At 44.1% G+C, this 21,784-nt stretch overlaps 1 protein-coding gene and 1 non-coding gene across 2 annotated transcripts in view; both read right to left on the bottom strand.

Moving 5' to 3' along the window:
• Nucleotides 1-4,074: 4,074 nt before the first annotated feature.
• Nucleotides 4,075-21,784, bottom strand: part of SLC17A5 (solute carrier family 17 member 5) — a 51,740-nt gene continuing 34,030 nt past the window's right edge. Inside the window, exons 10-11 of the mRNA XM_010992692.3 lie at nucleotides 9,909-9,999; nucleotides 4,075-5,392 (exon numbers count right to left, since the gene is read on the bottom strand). Coding sequence (XP_010990994.3) covers nucleotides 5,240-5,392; nucleotides 9,909-9,999 — 244 coding nt within the window. The 3' untranslated portion in view covers nucleotides 4,075-5,239. The remainder of the gene's footprint in view (nucleotides 5,393-9,908; nucleotides 10,000-21,784) is intronic.
• On the bottom strand, nucleotides 9,256-9,331 carry TRNAN-AUU (transfer RNA asparagine (anticodon AUU)). Its single transcript is given in 2 exon segments — nucleotides 9,256-9,291; nucleotides 9,295-9,331. It is a non-coding gene; the product is annotated as a tRNA-Asn (tRNA).

Here is a 21,784-nt window from a genome sequence, read left to right as displayed (position 1 = left end):
GCATCATGTTTCAGTCATACGTGTACATACATATATTCCTTTTCACATTCTTTTTCATTATAGGTTACTACAAGATATTGAATATAGTTCCCTGTGCTGCACGGTAGAAACTTGTTGTTTATCTATTTTATATATAGTAGTTAGTATCTGCAAATCTCGAACTCCCAGTTTATCCCTTCCCAACCCTTTTCTCACCCTGGTAACTGTAAGTTTGTTTTCTACGTCAAACCAAACAGTTCTGGAGCATTAAAAAGACCGGAGTGTATATCCTATCCTGATGACTTTCAATCCCAACCAAGCTTCCGCGGGCAGCTCAGGTTTCAGCCTGGGGAGTGAGTGTGAAGTTGTGAAATGCTCAAAACCAGGGGCTGTTCTGTGGCCAGACGGGTCAGTGTACACATTTGATCCCGAGAGGAAGTGACTGTCGGAAATGCTAGCAGATCTCAGCTTTTCTGCCTAAAAGAGCAGTTCAGGAAAAGACTCACTGCGGTACTTAGGACGGAAGGGGGATCGGCCAGCCGTCAGGGCAGGAAGGCTGTGGGGGCGGGGGTGGAACGGGCCGCTGAAACGCGCTTCCAGCTCAGCTGGGCGATAATGGCTTCTCACTCGCAGGCTCAGGACTGCCAGTGACGTGGAAGCTGTAAGTTTCCTCCTCCTCCGGCATCAAGATAAAGTGAAAGTAAACAGGCGCTTGGAAAATTACTAGTGTTCTTCCTCCTCTAGGAAGGTGGAGAAGGGTGGCAGAAAAGCGGGTGACATTTCCTTTGTTTTCAGCACAGCCTGGATCACGGCCTCATAGCAGAGATCCTGGAAGGTGGTGCCTGCGTTACCCTCTTAAAGCACAAACTTTTGTAACTGGCTTTTCTGCTCGTGGTTGCTCTGAAAGGCAGAAGCCTCTGAAAAAGCTCTGTGCACCACCACCATTTACATTTCTGTGAGAAAGAGAATCTATTCTTTACCTAAATTAGACATTCACGCGTGTCTGAGAGGAAGAGGAGCCGGGCCTTTCCTCCAGTGCTCTACCTGCTCTCAAAGTAAATGCCCCATCAGCACAAGGGATTTTTAGGACAAAGGAATTATTCTGTATGATACTATAGTGGTGGCTACATGTCATTATGCATTTGTCCAAACCCAAAGAATGTACATTAAGAGTAAAACCAAATGTAAACTATGGAATTTGGTTGATAATAATGTGCCCATGTTGATTCATCGATTGTACCAAATATGCCACACTGATGAGGGATGTGGAGGGTAGGGGAGTACATATGTGTGAATGGGGAGGGCTATGTGGGAACTCTGTATTTTCTACTCAGTTCTCCTATAAACCTGAAACTGCTCTTAAAAAAAAAAGTCTATTAAAAAAAAGTAAATGCTCCATCAATAGCTTTATGTTGGGGGAATTTTATTTTGAACAATGATAAACTGCCCTCGGAGAGATTAGATTATTTCCTTCACTGTAGGGCCTATGTTCAGACACCTCTATTTCTGATATTTTTGAATATGAAACAAAGGGTGGAGTAAGGAGAAGATGATTATGGTTAATACAGACTGCTGACTTCAGTGTTTGTCCTGGTTTCTTTTGTAACTCTGGCTCTCAAGGTCACTTGGCAGCTCAGTTCCCTGGACTTGATTGTTGGGTGGATAATGACGTCTTAAACAGAGAGTTGCAAAGCCTGGATCCTGTGAAGGAAAAGTTTGTTTGTTTCTTTAAATGGAGGTACTGGGGATTGAACCCAGGACCTCACGTATGCTAAGCATGCTCTGTACTACTGAGCTATATACCCTCTCCCCAAGCAAAAGATTTGATAAATCAGAATGTAAGCCCCATGAGAAAAGGGGTTTGCTTTTTCCCCTGCTGTATCCCAGGTGCAGAGAACCAAGCCTGGCCCGTGATGAACGCTGGGTAAATATTTTTTGCCTAACTTCGAGGAGAAGTCCTTTGCTAATATTGAACTAGGCTATTCTCAAACACTTTCAAAACCATTTACCAATAACTGCCGCTTATAACTTACTTTGAGGTTAGCATGTCATTCTTTTTTTTAATTTTTGTTTTTTGGTGGGGGTGGTAACTATGTTTGTTTATTTATTTATTTTTAGAGGAGGTACTGGGGAGTGAACCCAGGACCTCGCGCAAGCTAAGCATGTGCTCTACCACTGAGCTATACCCTCCCCTCCATTATTTACTTCTTTTTTGAGAAGAAATACCCTATTGAAAAAAACAATATAGGAGATAATGCAAATTATAGCTCATTTAACAAAGAGTTGTTTACTAAATATCTATTAAGCAACTAAAATGTTGAGACATTGCATGTATTGTTATGAGGGGGACCATGCCGAGATTAATCAAACAGGATGCCTGTGGTGAATCTGATGGGGAGACAGAAGCAGACACCAGTCCTGTATATCCTACAGAGAGGGCCGGGTAGGAGCCAGGGGCTCAGGGAGCCTGCCTGAGCCCTTCGGGTGGTGGTGGTGGTGGGGCCTCCAGGAGGGGAAGGATCACGCCAGACACACGTACGTATCCTTACTGCCCAGCAAAGAGTAGATGTTCATATTTGTTGAATGATTGAATAATCTCTTCCTCATAACTGAGCCCGAGTTCTCCAGCTTCAAACAGAGAAAAACCTCACAATTAATAAATCACACAGTGTTTCTGTGGATCAGAGGAAGAGCCCATGTCCAGGGCAGGGAGAGTGGAAGAGATCAAGGGTCTTGGACAAGATGGGGACAAAACACAACCTCAGGGGACCAAGGGATGGAGTTAGCAAAGGTAGGCTGGGGGAGGGGAAGCGGGGAGGGGCTGGAAATGGGGAGCAGGGCTGGGGGGAATCGGAGGGGCAAGTACCCGGATATAGCTGCACCAGGGTGTGGGAGATGAGGCTGGAGCAGGTGGGGCCCAGGCGGGGAGGGCCGACTGCTGAGTAGTGGGTTTCCCGGGGGGCTCACGGTGGACACATCCCGAGTAGGGAGATGGGATGTACTGGGACCAGGAACCCAGCACAGTAGAGAGTCGGATAGAAGAGGGCCAGACTGAAGGCAGTGAGAACACTTAACTGTTCTGTTCCAGGTGGAAACAAAAGCCCTGAAGATGGAATTTAGGGGATGGGCAGAAGGAAAAAAATTTTTTTTTAATTTCCAGAGGCTTTAAAAAACTGGAGTGGAAAAGACAGGTAATTAATCATACACAGGGTTGAGGGTGGGTGGGAGCCCAGGGAGGAGGAAGAATAAAATAGACTCCCAGTCAGAGCCTAGGTGGGGGATGGGGGGGTAGTGGAATGAAACTCTTAGCAGGAGGTGGCAAGAACCACTGGTTTTACCGCGGGTGGATTTAAACAGGGCTCAGGTGCGGTGAAGACACCTTGCTGGGGATGTCCAGGGGGCAGTGGGAAACCTGGTGGTGATTACACAGAAGCTTAAGGAAAAGATTTTGGGGATTTTTTTGGGGGGGTAATTAGGTTTATTTATTTACTTATTTAACAGAGGTACTGGGGATTGAACCCAGGACCTCGTGCGTGCTAAGCGCACACTATACCGAGCTACACCCTCCCCCACACCCCATTTTGTTTTTTTAGTTTTTCTTAGGCTGGGTTACGCTGCCACATTTGGTAAGGTGAATGAATTCTTCCCACCCCTGCTTGCCTGTTTTCTCTCCAGAGGGAACACTGTTTCCCGGCTTCTCAGGTGCCATTCTAGAGATATTCTGTATACATGCGCGTTTTTATGCCCCCCGAAGAATTGTGTATTTTTGTTCATGAAAGGCTATAGAAGGCTCGTGCGTATTTGCGACTTAAGAGAGATAACAGGAAGAGAGAAAGCGCTTCGGGAAGCAAACTGAAGAGGACTTTCTGAAGCGGGGTCCAGAGGAGGTGGAGAGAGGATAACCGGAGATGCAGGTGTGTGCTGTTAGCAGGAAGCGGGAGAGGTTCCTGATGTCGCATCACTCACACGGCCCACGTCTCCCAGCCGGGAGTGGCGGAGGCGCGCGTAGGTTGGCGGTTTGGGGAGGATGGCAGGAACGGTGTGAAACAGCCACCCTGGACACCAGAAGACATCACAGAAATGTCAGATCCAAAAATCGATCCAACAAGGTTTATTGTGATGATTTATAAAAGAAATATCACCATAGCAACGTAAAGCTATTTACAGATTTAAAAATAAATTTATAGAAATGTATACACATCATGTTACATTAAATAGCTTTAGTTAACCTGTTACAGGTAGTGTTGAACAAACACAATGAAACATAAATCAAGTTCTAAATCACATAAATGCCCACAAAAGTGTGCTCAAAACCACTGGAATACGGACGATCCAGGAAAAAAAACCGGACAAAAAGATGATTACACCACTGGTTACAGGCGACGTGGAAGTCAACATCACTTTAATCCTGAACAACAATCAGACACTTACATGTAAGACAGAAGAAACTGTGTTTTTTTTTTTTTAAACTTATTCTGGTGTAGCTCGTAGAACACAGGACTTGAGAACGTAGCCTCTGATCTACGTGACAGCCAGTCTGATCAAGGGCGACGTTATTTCTGGCTAACTGGGTATCACCCTGTCTCTACAGGTTACACACCAGGCGACAACCAGTGTGCTGGGAAGGGGAAGCGTGAGGGCGCGCGGAGGCTGTGGCTGTGGACCGAGCTGCTCCCGGCCGGCCCGGGGCCTCGTCCACCCTGACAGCCCCCGGGGGAGAACACCATCCAAAGCCGTGGCGTCAGCCCCGGCCCTGGACGCCGCCCCTGCGGCCCCGGAGGGCGTGCCGCTCTCTGCGCAGTCGCCGGGCCGAGCGAACCCGTGGCTGGCAGCTCTGTGGAGATGCTCAAATGACAGGGGTCGCTGACGACCAGTAATTTTTGTGAGGAATGTGAACAAAAGTGGGTGTTTGCCAAGACCTGAGAATTATTATCTAGTTTCATTAAGCAAAGGAATAGAGGGTCCATTTCAGCTCATCCCTTTAAGTATAGTCCTTAAAAATAAACAGGACTGCCTGACTTCAGGTGGCCTGACCCGCAGCCAGGTATGTGACCCTAAAGTGCAAGTTCCAGCCAACACGTTATTAATAATTAAAAATTGCTAACTTTACTAATCTGACAACTAGTGACATTTCATGATTACAGCCTTAAAAATTTAATACAGTACAATTTTTTCTTTGTATATAGATTGCTTACACATTAAAATATCAAAGGCACTTTTAGGTTACATGATGAACAAAAATACATGAAAGGAGACAGGATTATTTATTGGTTCCTTCGGTTTTGTGTCCACGGTGATCACTGACAGCCCAGGTCTGTACTTCACCTTTGGCAAACAGTGTGAAGAAAATGGCACCAAATACATTAATAGCAGCAGCGATGCAGAAAACTGTTTGCCATTCTCTGATAGTGTTCTGCAGAGAAGCAAGGAAAAAAAAAAAAAAACGCCAATGAAAAACGATTTAGCTTGTAATCTGCTTTATAAGAAAGGTGGTGTCACAAGACTGTTACACAAGGGCAGCATTCTTCATAAAGGCCTCATGCTGAAAACAACCCGAATGTCCCGCAGCCGTGAGACTGCGGCATATCTGTTCAGTGGAATACTACACAGCAGTTAAGAAGGAGCTACACCAACACAGACAGAGCTCACAGACAACATGTGAAGCCAAAGAAGCCAGACACGAATGAGAACACACCAGACAGTTGATATAAAGCCCTTTTCAGACAAAACTAATCTACAGTGTTAGAGATCAGGGCAGTGGTTGTTCCTGGTTGAGGGTGAGTGAGAAAGGAAGGGGCACCTGGGGGCTTTACAAGGGACATAACATTGTTTTTCAACTAGGAGCTGGTTACATGGATGTATTAACTTAGTGAAAATTTGCCCACTATGTACTCAGAATTTGTGCATTTAAAAAATGTGTGATTGGTGGAATCTAGAAAAATAAAGACACAAATGAATTTATTTACAAAACAGAGACAGACTCATGGACACAGAGAACAAATTTATGGTTATCCAGGAGGAAACAGGGTGGAAGGGATAAATTGGGAGCTCAGGATTTGCAGATACTAACTACTATATATAAAATAGATAAGCAACAAGGTCCTACTGTATAGCATGGTGAACTATATTCAATATCTTGTAATAACCTATACTGAAAAGGAATATGGAAACAAATACATGTATGAATATGCATGAATGAAACACTATGCTGTACACCAGGAATTGATGCAACATTATAAACTGAATATATTTCAATTTAAAAAAAGAAAAAAAAATGCATGTCTGGGTGGCAGGTGTATAGCTCAGTGGTAGAGTCTGTGCTTAGCATGCAGGAGATCCTGAATTCAATCCTCAGTACCTCCACTGAAAACTAAAAAAATAACTAAACCTAATTACCTACACCCCCTCAAAAAATTAAACAGTTGCTTAGTAAACATTAAAAAAAAGGAAAGAAAAACATTTTTTTAAATGCATGTTATACTTCAATAAAAGTTTACTAAAAATAAAGCACTGGCATGTCCTTGAACTGTGTTACCAGGAAAGTATTAGTATTGTGCCCGTATATCATCCCCCAGGTTCTTGGAGTGGGAGGGGTCAGGGGCAGATCAAGGAAGGATGAGTTAAGAAGGACTCTGAAATTCAAGCCTGGGGCCTGGCCAGAAAGACCGGCAGTGCTCCTGAATGGCACACAGCACAGGTGCGGCTGGGACTGGCAGCAGGAGACCCACCAGACACGGCGTGCGATCCACTGGCATAAAAGTTATCAGGCAGTATCGAAAGCTCTGGGTCACGTGACTAACATTAACAACCTTAAAAAAATTAAAAAAAATTTTTTTTTTCTTTTTGGGAGGTAATTAGGTTGGTTGATTGATTGATTGACTGAATGCAGGTACTGGGGATTGAACCCAGGACCCTGTTTATGCTAAGCAGGCCCTCTACCACCTGAGCTATATACCCTTCCCACCCACATTTTTTTTTTAATTAAAAAAATTTTTTTTTACTGTTTCAGCATAACCAGAGTGCTAGACTTGCAGCGCTTAACAAAAGGAAAAAAACCCAGCAGTAGAACTGGTAATAAGGAAGAAAAAAAAGAGAGGCACCTGGAAGCTGGCGTGCGGTCATTTATTTAGGAAAAAGGAAAAACGTGGATGAGAAAGGCACACTCTGTGGTTAATTATACTTAGCTGAGATGAAGGTATTTTGGTGAAAAAAAAAATCTTAGAAATCCATCTTAAACTTTAGGGGCATTTAGATACGTCAACAATGTGTCCCCATCCGGCAGGAGGAATCCGTGGGGAATTACATCATGCACCAGACAGACAGGATCTCAAACAAGGCTGCCCTGTGTGAGGCACAGGGCGAATAAGACCTCGGTGTTATTTGGAGGCAACGGGTGACTTAAAATCAATCAGTTGTACCAGAGATGGCACAGAGCTCCTGGTTTGCATTTTAACAGAAATTCCACCAGTTTTTAGAGAACGCTGTTTTGTTGGTAACAGAGTTGAACCTCAGACACACTTTGCTTTTTATTTCACTCTCTCATTCCACAAAGTTTCTGAGGCCGTGCAGTGAACTTTGTCAATAGTTAACAATTGTAAAGGCAAGCGTGTTTTTGCTTTAAAAAACAAGCGGCCTTTTAATTATTATTATTTTTTAAAACTTTAGTGGGGAGAGTATAACTCAAGTGGCAGAGCATATGCTTAGCACACACAAGGTCCTGGGTTCAGTCCCCAGTTCCTCCTCTAAAAATAAATAAAATAAGTAAACCTAACTACCCTCCCCTAAAAAATAATAAAAATAAAATAAATTTAAAACCTTAAAACTTTGTATTTTCCCCTTTTTCTTGAATTTTTTTGTTTTTAATGGAGGCACTGGGGATTGAACCTAGGACCGTGTGCATGCTAAGCACACGCTCCACCACTGAGCTGTACCCCACCCCCTCCAGTAATGGCCTTTTTAATAACGTATCTGGAATCCAGTTGCTCGCACTGGACAAACGTTCAGGGCTTCAGTTCAGGAGTCCGCCCCTTCCCAGAAGTGCAGTCCCCCATGACAGCACGCTGACTTGGCTTCGGGTCACAAAGCTCCAGGAGGACAAGGCTAACATTCGTGACGTGACCGCACCGGGCCGCAGGGTTTTAGAAGAAAGCTTTCCCTGCCCCCTTGCATGAGGCGAGAGCAAGTCCTAACGCGGGGGTCCTGATTCAGCTGAGCGAGGAATCAGGCATGGGGGGCGCCACCAGCAGCGAGCTCACGCCCCTCGGAAGTCAGTGTATTTGGTAACAAGGAAGTTCGTAAGCCTGCCCTGCCGTGCTGAGGATTAGACAGTGCTAGTTTCATCACAGAACAAACAAAACAGAGAGAAAATCAAGTCTCTTTTGGAAGTTTGACAATGCATTTCACCAGTCTTTCAGATCTTCTTACACAGGAGAAAGCTGGCGCTGCGAAGGGCCTTTGAGGCCACTGAACTTCATTTCTTTTTCTTCCTATTTTTTTTGTGTGTGTGGGGTAATTAAGTTTGTTAATTTATTTACTTATTTTAATGGAGGCACTGGGGATTGAACCCAGGACCTTGTGCGTGCTAGGCATGAGCTCTACCACAGAGCTATACATACCCTCCCTCCTAGAACTCGATTTCTTACATAATAACTCAGTCTCTGCTTGGAGACCTGGCCCCAGCTGCCTCCCAAGGTCAGGCGACCAGCCCTGGGTCCCGCGTCTCTGGGGCCTCTTCCCAGCACTGGCCCTTCCCGCACCCCCAGCTCAGTCCTCCCGGCCCCTGCCACGCAAACCGGCTGTTCCCTCCTCTGTGCCCACAGCACACTGCACACTTTTTTCCTGCAGCTTTTTGTCACACTACACTTTTTACTACCTGTAATCTCTAAACGGCGAGTTTCTCAAAGGTAGGACCCTGTCATTTCACCCCCGAATCCTCAGAACCTGTCAGGTTGATAAGCACTGGAGAAATACCAGTTGAATGCATGTTGGACTATTTCAGGGCTCACTAACTCGTCAGGCAGCCCATTCCACACACTGACAGCTCTAAGCAGAAAACTCGCTGGCTGTCTCCTTGAAACTTCTCTGCATCTGTCTTTGTGGAGCTGCTGAGAAAAAGTCATCATCTTTCAACTACATGAAGACACCCAAATGTCTCCCCAAGTCTTCTCCTGGAAACATTCTCCATTACTCCAACTGGTCCTATTTTTGTTGTTGTTGTTTGTTTGTTTTGTATTTTTGGTGGGGAGGCAGAGTTATTTATTCATTCATTCATTTAAATGGAGGTGCTGGGGATTGAACCCAGGACCTCATGCATGCTAATAAGCAAGCGCTCTACCACTGAGCTATACCCTCCCCACCACTGACTGGTCCTATTCACTCACACATGATTTCCTGGTACCTTCCTGGAACTGCTTCTTGAATAATTCTATATCACCAACTTATATTCCCAATTGGTATTCATTCAAACCAAAGATACAAGTTATTTATTTGGTACAATATTACAATGTTTAAGAACTTGTGTGGTTTCAGCTACAAGGTCTTCATTTAACTTAGTTGTTGTTCTGTCTACAATCCAAAGGGGTGGGAAGGCATAGCTCAGTGGCAGACTGCCTGCTTAGCACGCATGAGGTCCTGGGTTCCATCCCCAGTACTTCCACTAAGAAATAAATAAAATAAACCTAATTACTTCTCCCCTAAAAAAAACACAACAAACAGACAAATAAAAGACAAAATAAAATCCATAGAATGTTCCTTGAAAATATACTTTCCTATCCTGTAAGGTATGGAGATTTTTGGTGCTATAAAGAATTGCATAAGAATAAACATTCAGAATTTTACTCTTAATGGAAAAATTTTACCCTCAACTTTGACACAGCTGAGCACCCTCAAAGGAACTGGTTTTTCAGTTTATAGGCAAACCGTCCACTTACCTCAGGGGTCAGACTTCTGGCGATGATGGGCCCGACCATCCCAGGGACGGTGGCAAATGTGTTTGTGATGCCCAGGAGGACACCAGCGTACCTGCAGATACATTTCACAGACGCTTGTTACTGTCACACATTCAAATAGCTCTGTCAGTAGACAGCTATGCTGCTGCCAGGCTGGATTCCTGTGAGATTTTATGTCTAAATGAAGTATTTCACTGAAATGGGACTAAACATTTAGCTGCTGAAAAACCCGCATTTCAGTGGTTCTGCCATCAAGGGAGGGCATAGCTCAAATGGTACAGCGTGTGCTTAACATGCACGAGGTCGTGGGTTCAATCCCCAGTACCTCCTCTGTAAATAAATAGATAAACCTAGTTACCGCCCTCCCCCCAAAAAGAAATGTCTCTTCAATAGCTCTAACACCATAGAGAGGAGCACTGCCCTGGGGGTGACACCTTTTACAGTGAGATACGATTCTCATGCATGACTGTATCGAGATAGGAAGCCTGATGTGTCTTAAACTTTTTTTAAGTTAAAAAAAGAACTTATTTCTTGATTACAAAATTTATGTCACTGTTAATTTTTTTTAATTACAAAGAAAATAAAATTACTTACAACTCCTCTACACAGATGCTCAACAGTGACATTTTGGTTAAGTATCCTACTTTTTTTCCTGTGTATATTTGTGATAATAATATATTATAGAAATGAGATCATACTGATAACACAATCTCACAACTTACTCGTTCAACTTATTACATATCTTTTTGTACCGAAATCCTTGCACACTGTCCCAGAAATAGGTTGGGTTTATAGTGTGTGTGTGTGACAAAAACCCATTTTTAATAAGCTCAGAAAAAAGTTCTGACATTTTAAGGGTAAATCTTGGGGGAGTAGATTTTTTTTTTTTGCATTCTTTTTTATTGAAGTATAGTCAGTTTACAACTGACTATGTAGTTGTGTCAATTTCTGGTGTAGAGCCTAATGTTTCAGTCATATATATGGGATATTCTTATTTATGTGTAGATGCAAGCCTTTAAAGAATGAACTGCCTGTTTTGGGAAATGCAAATTATCTGTTGATTCCTCCAGTGTGGACTGAGGAAGGAAGGCTACCATAGCCAAGATCTTAGATACTACCCTAAAAAGAATGAAATGCCCATCATTTTCTATAAAGAAATCATACTGGACAAAGGAGGCAAGACTATAATGACAGAGAAAAGACAGTCTCGTCAGTAAGTGGTTGGAGGAAAACCGGACAGCCACATGTAAAAAGATGGAATTAGGACATTCTTTAACACCATATACAAAAATAAACTTGGGGGGAGGTACAGCTCAGTGGTAGAGCACGTGCTTAGCATGCACGAGGTCCTGGGTTCAATCTCAGTACCTCCATAAAGTAAATAAATAATAAAGAAAGAAACTTAATTACCCACCCCCAACAACAACAACAACAAAAAACTCAAAATGGATTAAAGATCTAAATGTAAGACTGATACTCTAAAACTCCTAGAAGAAAATATAGGCAGGACACTCTTTAACATAAATCGTAGCAATATTTTTTTGGATCTGTCTCCTAGAGTAATGGAAATAAAAGCAAAAATGAACAAATATTACCTAATTAAACTTAAAAGCTTTTGCACAGCTAAGGATACCACAACAAGACAAAAAGACAACCTACGGAATGGGAAAAAGTACTTGCAAATGATGTGACTGACAAGGGACTAATTTCCAAAACATACACATAGATTTTACAGCTCAATATCAAAAACCAAACAGCCCAATTGAAAAATGGGCAGAAAACCTAAACAGACATTTCCCCAAAGAAGACATACAAATGGCCAATAGGCACATGAAAAAATGCTTAATATCGCTAATTATCAGAGAAATGCAAATCAAAACTACAATGAGGTATCACCTCATGCCAGTCAGAATGGCCATCATTCAAAAGTCCACAAACGATAAATGCTGGAGAGGCTGTGGAGAAAAGGGAACCTTCCTACACTGTTGGTAAGAATGTAAATTGGTGCAGCCACTGTAGAAAATAGTATGGAGGTTCCTTAAAAAACTAAAAGTAGAGTTACCATATGGTTCAGTAACACCACTCCTGGGCAGATATCTGGAAAAGACAAAAACTCTAATTCAAAAAGATACATGCACCCCAGTGTTCATAGGAGCATTATTTACAATAGCCAAGACATGGAAGCAACCTAAATGTCCATCAACAGATGACTGGATAAAGAAGATGTGGTATATTTATACAATGGAATACTACTCAGCCATAAAAAAGAGTAAAATAATTCCATTTGCAGCAACATGGATGGACCTAGAGATTATCATACTGAGTGAAGTTAAGTCAGACAGAGAAAGTCAAATATCATATGATATCACTTATATGTGGAATCTTAAAAAATGACACAAATGAACTTATTTACAGAACAGACTCGCATAGAAAACGAACTTATCAAAGGGGAGAGAGGGGAGAGATAAATTAAGAATTTGGGATTAACAAATACATACTACTATATATAAAATAGATAAACAACAAAGACCTATTGTATAGTTATTAGAATAACCTATAATGGAAAAGAATCTAAAAAGAATATAAATATATATGTATGTATAACTGAATCTTACTCTGCTGTACACCAAAAACTAACACTGTAAGTTAACTAAACTTCGATTAAAAATTTTTTTAAAAAAAAGTCATATTGGACTGATAATCAGGAGACGTAAAGGTTACTGACCTAGCTTCACCCTCAACCACCTGTGTAGCCTTGGGTAAGTCAGTGATAGTTTATTATTTCCCCTGTCATTCATGGGTTCATGGATGTATACACGGAACATGTCTGGTGGTCCCAGCTAAGCTTCCCCACACCCCACCAAAAAGGTTTACTGAGTGTAGCCTATATATGGAAATGCACACCAATCCTAAGTGTATAGCTTGATGAATTTTGACAAGGCGAACACAACCATGTCATTAGCACTCAATAAGACACGGAATGTACTGGTATAAACATTTTAAAGGACATTTTACACACAGTGGTGCTGCCTTGCAGACTGTATGAACTGTGATTTGAATTCTCACGATTTTGTCGGGCACCCCCCAGCCCGTCCTCAGACATTTCCAGGGTGGTCTCATGCTGGCCCCAGGAAGAATGCAGACCTCTGCCGAGACGGGCCCTGGCCCTGGCCCTGGCCCCTGCCCAGCCTTGCTCCTCGCGGCTGCACGACACGCTGCCTCGGACCCAGACAGCTGCTGCTCACCTTCACTTGGGACTATCCCCACGGCCCCAAATACACGCTCCTTCCAACCAAATCACCCGCCTGGCGCCGCCTTCCTCCGCCCAGTTCGCCCACATTGAGCTCTGTCTTCCCAGCATTTGTATCGTTCTCAAAGCCAGCATTTCGTGTTTTAAGAGGTAATCGTTCTCTAACTCAAGTTTACTGATTCTGACTCCAGGGTCTCCCTGCAAACTCACGTTTTATTCCCCCTTTTTACTGCCAGGAGCCAGTGAAACATATATTCTCCTTCAACCCACACTGACCAGAGAAGTGGCCAGTGACCCGCAGCTGTCAGGCCCCTTGCGCGGCCTGGGGGGCTCTGGCTGCACTGGCTGCTGGGGCTGGTTCCCCCGGAGAGGGGCACTGGCTCAAAGGATCACACAGTGTGCAACCTTTTGGGTGACTTACTAGGGTCGCTGAATTATTCTAAGTCATTGTATCAACGTGTGGGCATCAGCTGAAGCAGCTGCAGTTTTGTCCCGTAGATGGTCCTATATTCGGGATTTTGTAGACTGTGTCCTTGAGGCCTCATGTGAAAGAGTCCGAATGTCCCCTCCGTTTCCTATACACTGGTGTATCTACTTGCCATCCTAGGGGGCTCGTGAGATTTAGGTTTGATATTTTTATCAAGGAAACTTAAAGGTGGTGATGAAGTTAAAAATTAGGTAGCCAATAGTGGTAGAGCACGTGCTTAGCACGCATGAGGTCCTGGGTTCAGTCCCCAGTACCACCATTTAAAAACAAAAAAGCTTAATTACCTTCCTACCAAAATTTTTTTTAAAAATTAGCTAGCTGAGTTAATTTATTAAGTTATTTTATTAATATTATGATTAATTATAGTATATATCATTTATTGTATCACATTAACACTAATATGATTATATTATATACCATTTATTATATATTTATATTAATTAATATGGCTAATTAATATTATACTATTAATATTAGGAGGCATTTATTATTTTTTGTAAAAGTCATCTAGGCATATAGAAAGTCCAATTAGAGTTTTTCATTTTTTTAATGAGATCATCAGTGTTATTATAAAATAAAATTGCAGTCAACATTACAGAAGCTTGATGTTTACCAGCCCATACAGTCTTACTGTGGGATACTGCTATTTCTATCAGGGTTTGGGATACTCGATACCTTGGCTGCAAACGACTGATCTGAAATTCCTCTCCCCACTTCAGACATGGGAAAGTGCCGGCTCCGGACTGAACCGTGTCTTCCCCAAGTCCATACTCCCAGTGTGGCTGCATCCAGAGGGCTTTGAGGAGGCAATTTAGGTTAAATGAGGTCACAAAGGTAGGGCCCAACCCAACAGGATTAGTGGCTCATAAGAAGAGAGATGGCTCACTTGCTCTATCTCTGTGAGCACGTGTGGAGGAGAGGACACATGAGGACACAAGGAGGAGGTGGCCGTCTGCAAACCAGGACGCGAGCACTCATCAGAAACTGACCCTGCTGCCACCCTGAACCTTGGACTTCTAGCTTCCAGAAATGTCAGAAAATCAGCTTCTGTTTTTCAAGCTACTCAGCCACATGGTATTTTGCATGGCAGCCTGAGCTGACTAATAGTGCCAAAATTAAAAAAAAACCCCAAAAACCTATGGAATTGAATTGTTATCTATAAACATCCCAAATTTTCACGTTGAAAACTCGTGAATACAGGGTACATTAACAACACCATGTGGCCCAGATCCTTCTGGCTTATGCCCTCTAGGGAGTGGATCTTAAATTAACCGAGCTTGGCAGAACCTGTCCTTTTTTTTTTTTAAACCATTAACACCTTGGCAGTGGGAGGAACGGACTGCAACGCTGCCAGGCCTTTTCAGGGATAGATATTAAGTGCAGATGAATGCTGTGAGATTCCACATGTCAGCACTGAGAAGCTCATTCAAGTATTTATATTACGCTTGGCCAGAGAGGGCCATGAAAGATTGATGAGTCCTGGAAAAGAAAGACATTGTACAGACTCAGTCTGGATTCTGTGCTGTGGGAGTCCTAGGACTCTGTGGGACTGATGCGGAAAGTCCATCCAAATCCCATGAATCTGGGCAACAAAACTACCCACAGAAAATATTTAATCTACAGAAGAAAAGGCTTAGAAAATACCAGGTAGACATATATTTATATATTATTAGGAATATTATTGAAAAACTTTACGTCAGGCATGGATTCTAAGTATTTTCTATACATTACCCCACTTCAATAGTAAAATGAACCCCAAAAGGTAGGGATTACTATCTTAATCTATAAGTAAGAAAGAAAAACTATACAATGTTACCCGGTTGGCCTGACAGCAAATCAGTACTTAATATTAGAATGTTATCATCTATAATGCGGCCTTACTGGAAATGCAGTCATCACTGAATTCAACCTGTAGGAAAGAGCGATTTTCCCAAGGTTAATTTTTTATCAGAAGCCCTAGTGGTGACTGCTTGAAGGTCTGTGGTCCTCGGTATTCTGGTTCTAACCAGTAGACTGTTATCCACGGCATGGGCACAGTATGGTCACGAGATATGTAACCCCATGGTGAGCCACGACACAGGGACCTAGAAACAACCAGTATGCTTTGAACCAAGACATTCTAGTTGGAAAATAAAAAAACTGAAAGCTCATCTGAAGGGTTGAATCAAAATACAAGGGAGAGAAACAATTCTGACTTTGAGGAGGTGACCTTACATTTCTACTGCTATGTGATTTTTTAAAAGTTAACATATGTTGTTCACAGCCATAAATGTGGGGCCTCGGTCAGCTGAGAGCAGGTAGGCATGGTACATCACCTGTTCATGACCGCATTCTCCTAATTTCTTTTTTTTTAATGGAAGTATTGGGGATTGAACCCAGGACCTCGTGCATGCTAAGCACATGCTCTACCACTGAGCTATACGGCCACCCCCACCCATTTGCCTATCTTCTGCAACTACCTGCTATTCCCATTTATATTACTAAACTGTTTAGCTTCACACCGTATCTAGATAAATGTCTGTTTTGACTTACAAAACTCACAGTTGTCAGGGGGAGGACCAGGGTCTTTAAGGCGTAGAGTTCAAGCATCCAGCTGAGGCTGGAAGCCTAGTTCCAGAGTCTCGACTGCAGGCTGCCCAGTCCACGGTTCAGGACGAGAGGTCCCCACGCTCCGAGCCAGCAGATGCTTACCCAGATGCCAGCAGGGACCAGGCTTCTTTCATGTCTGTGTATTCAGCGTGTGGTACAGCGTGTTTAACGACCAGACCTGTTAATCGGCATGCTCCGACACGGAGATTCAGTAATTACAAATCCAGGTAGTTGTAGATTCATCCTTCCCCACCCTGTCCAAAAGGACACCATGAGAGACCTTGCTGAAATTCTGATCATAACAAATACACTGTGTGTACGAGGCTGAAAATGATGTTGAGAAATTGAGACCGCTTTGCTCTTTAGGGTCTTTGCGCCCCAATGGCGGCTCCTCGGTGATCAGTACTTTCTCTTCTAAGAGCTCACTGATCATCCCTTTAGTATTTCACTTGGATTGGTTCGTGACCCCGTCACAGTCCCTGACTCACAGTTTTCCAGAAAATAATAATAAAGTTTATTGCATTATGTGCAAATGCACTTGCTTCGTTATGACCTAAGTGTTCTGTGTGTGTGTGTGTGTGAGTGTGTGTATGCTTGCTCTATTTAATCCTCACAGCAATTTTATAAGGTAGGTACCAGGGATATTTGTTTTTTTCTTCTCTAGCGTCCACTTCCATCTTCTTTTGACAACAGCTCCCAATTTCTCTTTCATGATAGTTTTCCTTCATTGTCAGCTTAAGAGAGCAGAGTGGGCCAGATGCCAGGGCTCTGAGCAATCTCGAACTCCGTTTCAGCTCCATGAACCGCAGCAGGTGGCGTCCCGCCTTCCTTCTGGCGGGGTGGTGCTGAGCAGATTTTATGCTCCGGATCAGTTTTCACTCCCACGTTGATGTACATCGTTTTAGAATTAAGTCACATTAACTGAGGCAAGCAGAGTACGTATCTGTTCTCAGCAAAGAGTTCTTTCCCCTGAGTTCTCAAAATAACTGTGAGTGCCTCTTTGATGACCAGGGTTTAAGATCTTTAAGTAAGTCGTTGAGGGGCACCCAGGTCTTTCTTCCCAGACCACGGAGCTGGAGGACCAGGGTTCAAGTCTTCCACTTGCCACTTGCTAGCTCTGACTCTGCAAGTCACACAACTCCCGAGTGTCTTTATCTTCCAAATGAGTTCTTTTTTTAATTAAAAAAAATTTAAAGGTCTATTTATTTAATGGAGGTACTGGGGATTGAACCGAGGACCCCGCGCGTGCTAAGGATGCGCTCTACCACTAAGCTATACCTTTCCTCCTCCAAATGAGTTCTTTGTGTTTGTGAATTCACGTCTTGTGTGGATGTTCCCAACGGCTCCTCAGCCTCCACTCCAGGGAGGTTTAGGGGCACTGGCTCCCTCACCTCTAACATTGGGGGTGGGTGCTGATTGTGCTAAAGTCAAATGGTACCCCCTTGGCCAGGGGGGTTGCTACAGGGGTGGATATGTGAGTTGTCAGCCTAGTTCCAAAATGAAGCCCAGGACATATTCCCATGATGGGGAGAGGAAAGACCCTTTTCTTTCTTCCTTGAGGTAAATGAAGGAGCAGGTGATCCCCGTCATTACATCAGTCATTTCACTATGGTTTTACCAGCAGACCCGGCCTCAGGATAACACTGGTCTCATGAAGGCAGAGTAGAGAATGGGGAAGAAATGGGGCTTTGGTGATCTCAGTAGACAGCTGGGTGTCACCTCCTGCCTGAAGCCTCCAGCCTCTGCACTCTGCACTAACAGACTATCTGTTTAGCCAGCTTCAGTAAGGATTTCTATTCCTTCAGCTAAAAGTGTCCAAGAGAGAAGACAGCATAAGCCTCTTTTATGCCAAAGTCTCAATTCCTGTTAGCTCTTTGACTCAATCTTAAATTGGTTAAAATCTCAAGCCTGTATCAGCATATTTTCAGGCCGACACCTGGGCCGCTGAACGCCACTCAAAGAAGTAACAGCTCTGTAGACCAGCGAGAGTACACAATTGCTCTCTGACATCTGCTGGCTGTCCTGATGCCCGGAATCCCTTCGAGGAGTTCTTCGTGACTGCTTTTTTCTCAGGAGCTATGTCGAACCTTTATCATTCTCAAGTTTTTTACTCTCTGTTTTTTTTCTCCCTTAGTCTCAGTGATGAATCTGACCCCCATGTCACAGGGAAACCAAGGACTGACAGTTAAGATTTTTCAGTCGTTTATCTATAGTCACCTAATGCTTCAAAAGGTAGGAGCTTCAGAAAACAGAGATCTGTCATCTCACAGTTTCTGTAGGCTGGGAAGGTGGGAGTGGTGTGGCTGGGTGGTCCTGCTTCGGGGCCTCTCAGGTTGCTGTCAGGCTGGGGCTGCCATCATCTGAAGGCATGACTGGGACTGGGCCTTGTCCTGGGTGCTGAGTGTCCACCCCACACGGCAGCTGGTGCCCCCTCCGTGTGACTCATCTGAGGGATGAGAGCAGGGAGGACCCTGTGTTGCCCCCAGTCAGGCACCATCACTTCCGCCACATTCTACTCCTTGGAAACAGGTCACTGGATCCCGCTCGTGCACAAGGGGTGGGGGGCAGGCTCCCCCATTCGGAGGGAAGGGCGCTGAAGGATCTGTGGTCCTACTTTAAAACCACAATTCTCAGTTCTCATCTCACTTGAAAGCTTTTCACCAGTGGAACCGCCTGACCTCTCGCATCCTCTTCTCAGCTGCAAGCCCGCCCTTCCCTCGGGCCCTGGGTCTCGTCTCATTCCTTCCTGCCTTCTCCCAATCTGTCATTTTTTCCTTCTTTCACTTTTAATCTCTCACCCTTTATTGGCTTCCTCATCTCACATTATTAACACACTTGGGTCTCTTTTTTTTTGATTTAAAAACGTCATTTATTCATAAATATGTCTTTGTCAGGTGTGACTTTCCAGCCTGCCGTGGCCATACTTGCCCATGTCGATCAGGCTCTGCACACTCAGGTCTCTTATCTTAAAAAAAAAATCCTCCATCAATATGCATCCACCTTTAGGTTTTTTCCCTTCCCTTTATGGTTAATAGTTTTTTTTTAATTTATTTTTTATTTTTGTTGTTTTTTTTGGAGGGGTAGGAAATCAGACTTATTAATTATTATTATTTTAATGGAGGTCCTGAGGATTGAACCCAAGACCTTGTGCACGCTAAGCACTCGCTCGACCACTGAGCTATGCCCTCCCCCCTCATCCTGCTGTTTCTAACAAGCAGCACTCCTGATGACTCTGGTGTGGGGGGTAAGGGATTGCGCTCTGAAGCCACGGCTGGAAGCCATCTTCACTTCCTCATCTCTCCATTCCCTCCTTGAGCTGCTGCCGCCTGACTGGCCTCTCCATGGGAGCATCTTCCCCGAGCTCTTTGGTGACCTTCTCCATCTGGTGGTCCGACCCAGGCAACACTTTCATTCTTCTCTGACTTGACTTCTCTGGGGCATCTGATGCTGCTGACCGAGCCCTCGCTCCAGGGGTGGCAATCTCCACGCATTTTCCTTAACTGTCTCCGGTTGCTCCTCAGTTCTCTTTGCATCTGTGGTCTCGTCAGTTTGCGGAGTAGTTTTACCCAATTCCAGGGCTGCATCCCCTACTCATACGTTGGCCACCCCTACGTCTGTGTCTCTTGTCCAGATCTCACTCTTGAACTGAAGACTGGATGGCCTCAGCTTCCTAGTGCGTTCTCGACTTTCCAGGTGGCTCCTTTGTGGTCTCCCCTTCTGGTTATTTCATGTCTTTCTAGCCTCCACGTTTGCCAACATCCAGTCTTGGAACCACCGGCCTTGTCATTTTACCCTGTCTCCCCAGGAAACCTCCTCTTCAAAGCCTCTGAAGCTGGATGACTAGTCCCTAATTTTCATTTCCAGTCAAACCGACTTTCCAAGTTCTAGATCCAAATGTCAAACTGCCTACAACTACACTACTTTCTAGATGTTTTCACGAATTTCTAAAATTTGACGTGTGAAATTTTTTATCTTCCCCCTTCTTCCTCCAGACACCCCAATTTCAGTGGTGGCACAACTCTCCGCCAAGCTGCCCAAACAAAATGCGTGCAAATCATTATCCTTGACACCTTCCTCACTCTTTGGGTCTAATCTAGTGTCAGGTCCCATCTACAGTACTTACAAAAATCTCAAATCTGCCTACTTCTTTACATCTCCTGATCCTGCTCCAAACCATCATCGCCTCCTATCTGGGTTACTGCAACAGCCTCCTAATTAGTTCCCTCTATGTGTATCCTTTTTTGGGGGGTGGGGATGGGGAATTAGGTTTATTTATTTTAATTTTTTTTTTAAAGGGAGGCACTGGAGATTGAACCCAGGACCTCGTGCATGCTAAGCACACGCTCTACCACTAAGCTGTACCCTCCCCCCCGACTTGCATTCTTGTCCACACAAGAGTGACCTCAAAATACAGAGAACGTCACTTCCTACTTGCTTTGGGTACAACAGAAAATGCTTACCATAGGCTCCTGCTAGACTGTGTTACTCCCCAGCGCTCTCCCCTCTGCATCGCAGCCACAGACGACCTTCTCTCAGTTACACGAAATTCACTGTTACGGACTGAATGTTTGTGTGCTTCCAAAACTCTCATGTCAAAGCCCTAACCCTCAATGTGACTGTATTGGGAGACAGGGTCTTTAGGAAGTGCAAAGGTTGGAGGAGATCCTAAGGATGGGCCCTGACCCACCATGGTTGGTGCCCTTATTAAGAGGAGGAAGAAGCACCACAGCCCTGCCTCTCTGCTCACATGCTTGTACGCACACCCAGCGAGGGTTGCACGAACACACAGCAAGAAGACAGCCCTTCTGCAAACCAGGAAGAGAGTCCTTGCCAGAAACCAACCAAGCAGGCACCTTGATCTTGGGCTTCTCGCCTCTAGGGCTGTGAGAAGATACGTTTCTGTCGTGTGAGCCCCCAAGTCTGTGGTATCGTGTCATGGCAGCCCAGGCAGCCCGGGACATGCCCCGATTCCTTCCTCCTCTAGCGTAAATTCTGCCTGGAGTACTACTTCTTTTTTGTGTAATTTCTTATTACTCATTCTTCAGGCTTTAGCTTAAATATCACTTCCTCAGAGAGACTTTCCCTTGTTCCCTGATCTGCACTGTTGTCCCCTATTATAGTCTCTCCTTTTTTCTTCAAAAAGTTGGGTCTCTTTGTGTGATTCTGTCCTCGAATGCACTGGGGTCAGTGTGAGCCCCGAGGATGGTGAGACGGAACCCCTATTCTCGCTGGGTGGACAGACATGAGTTATAATGTGCTGTATGTAATGTTTCCGAGGGAACATTGGGGGCAGAGGTGATGATGGTTAAAAGTTTAAATTAAAAAAAGAACGTCATGCTTTAATGATCGTGCAAACTGAAACTGTGTTTAAGACTTTAAAGTCATTCCTAAAAATTTTTTAAATTGAAAAAAAAATAATAAAGTCATTCCCAGAGTCATCAAATTCAGAGACAGAAAGTAGGGTGGTGGGGGCTGGGGGCCGGGGGCTGGGGACGGGGAGTGAGTGTTGAAGGGGGAAAGAGCTTCAGTTTG

Source organism: Camelus dromedarius, chromosome 24, assembly GCF_036321535.1.
Source record: "Camelus dromedarius isolate mCamDro1 chromosome 24, mCamDro1.pat, whole genome shotgun sequence".
NCBI classification, from domain to species: domain Eukaryota; kingdom Metazoa; phylum Chordata; class Mammalia; order Artiodactyla; family Camelidae; genus Camelus; species Camelus dromedarius.
This window is presented reverse-complemented; position numbering and strand designations above follow the sequence as displayed.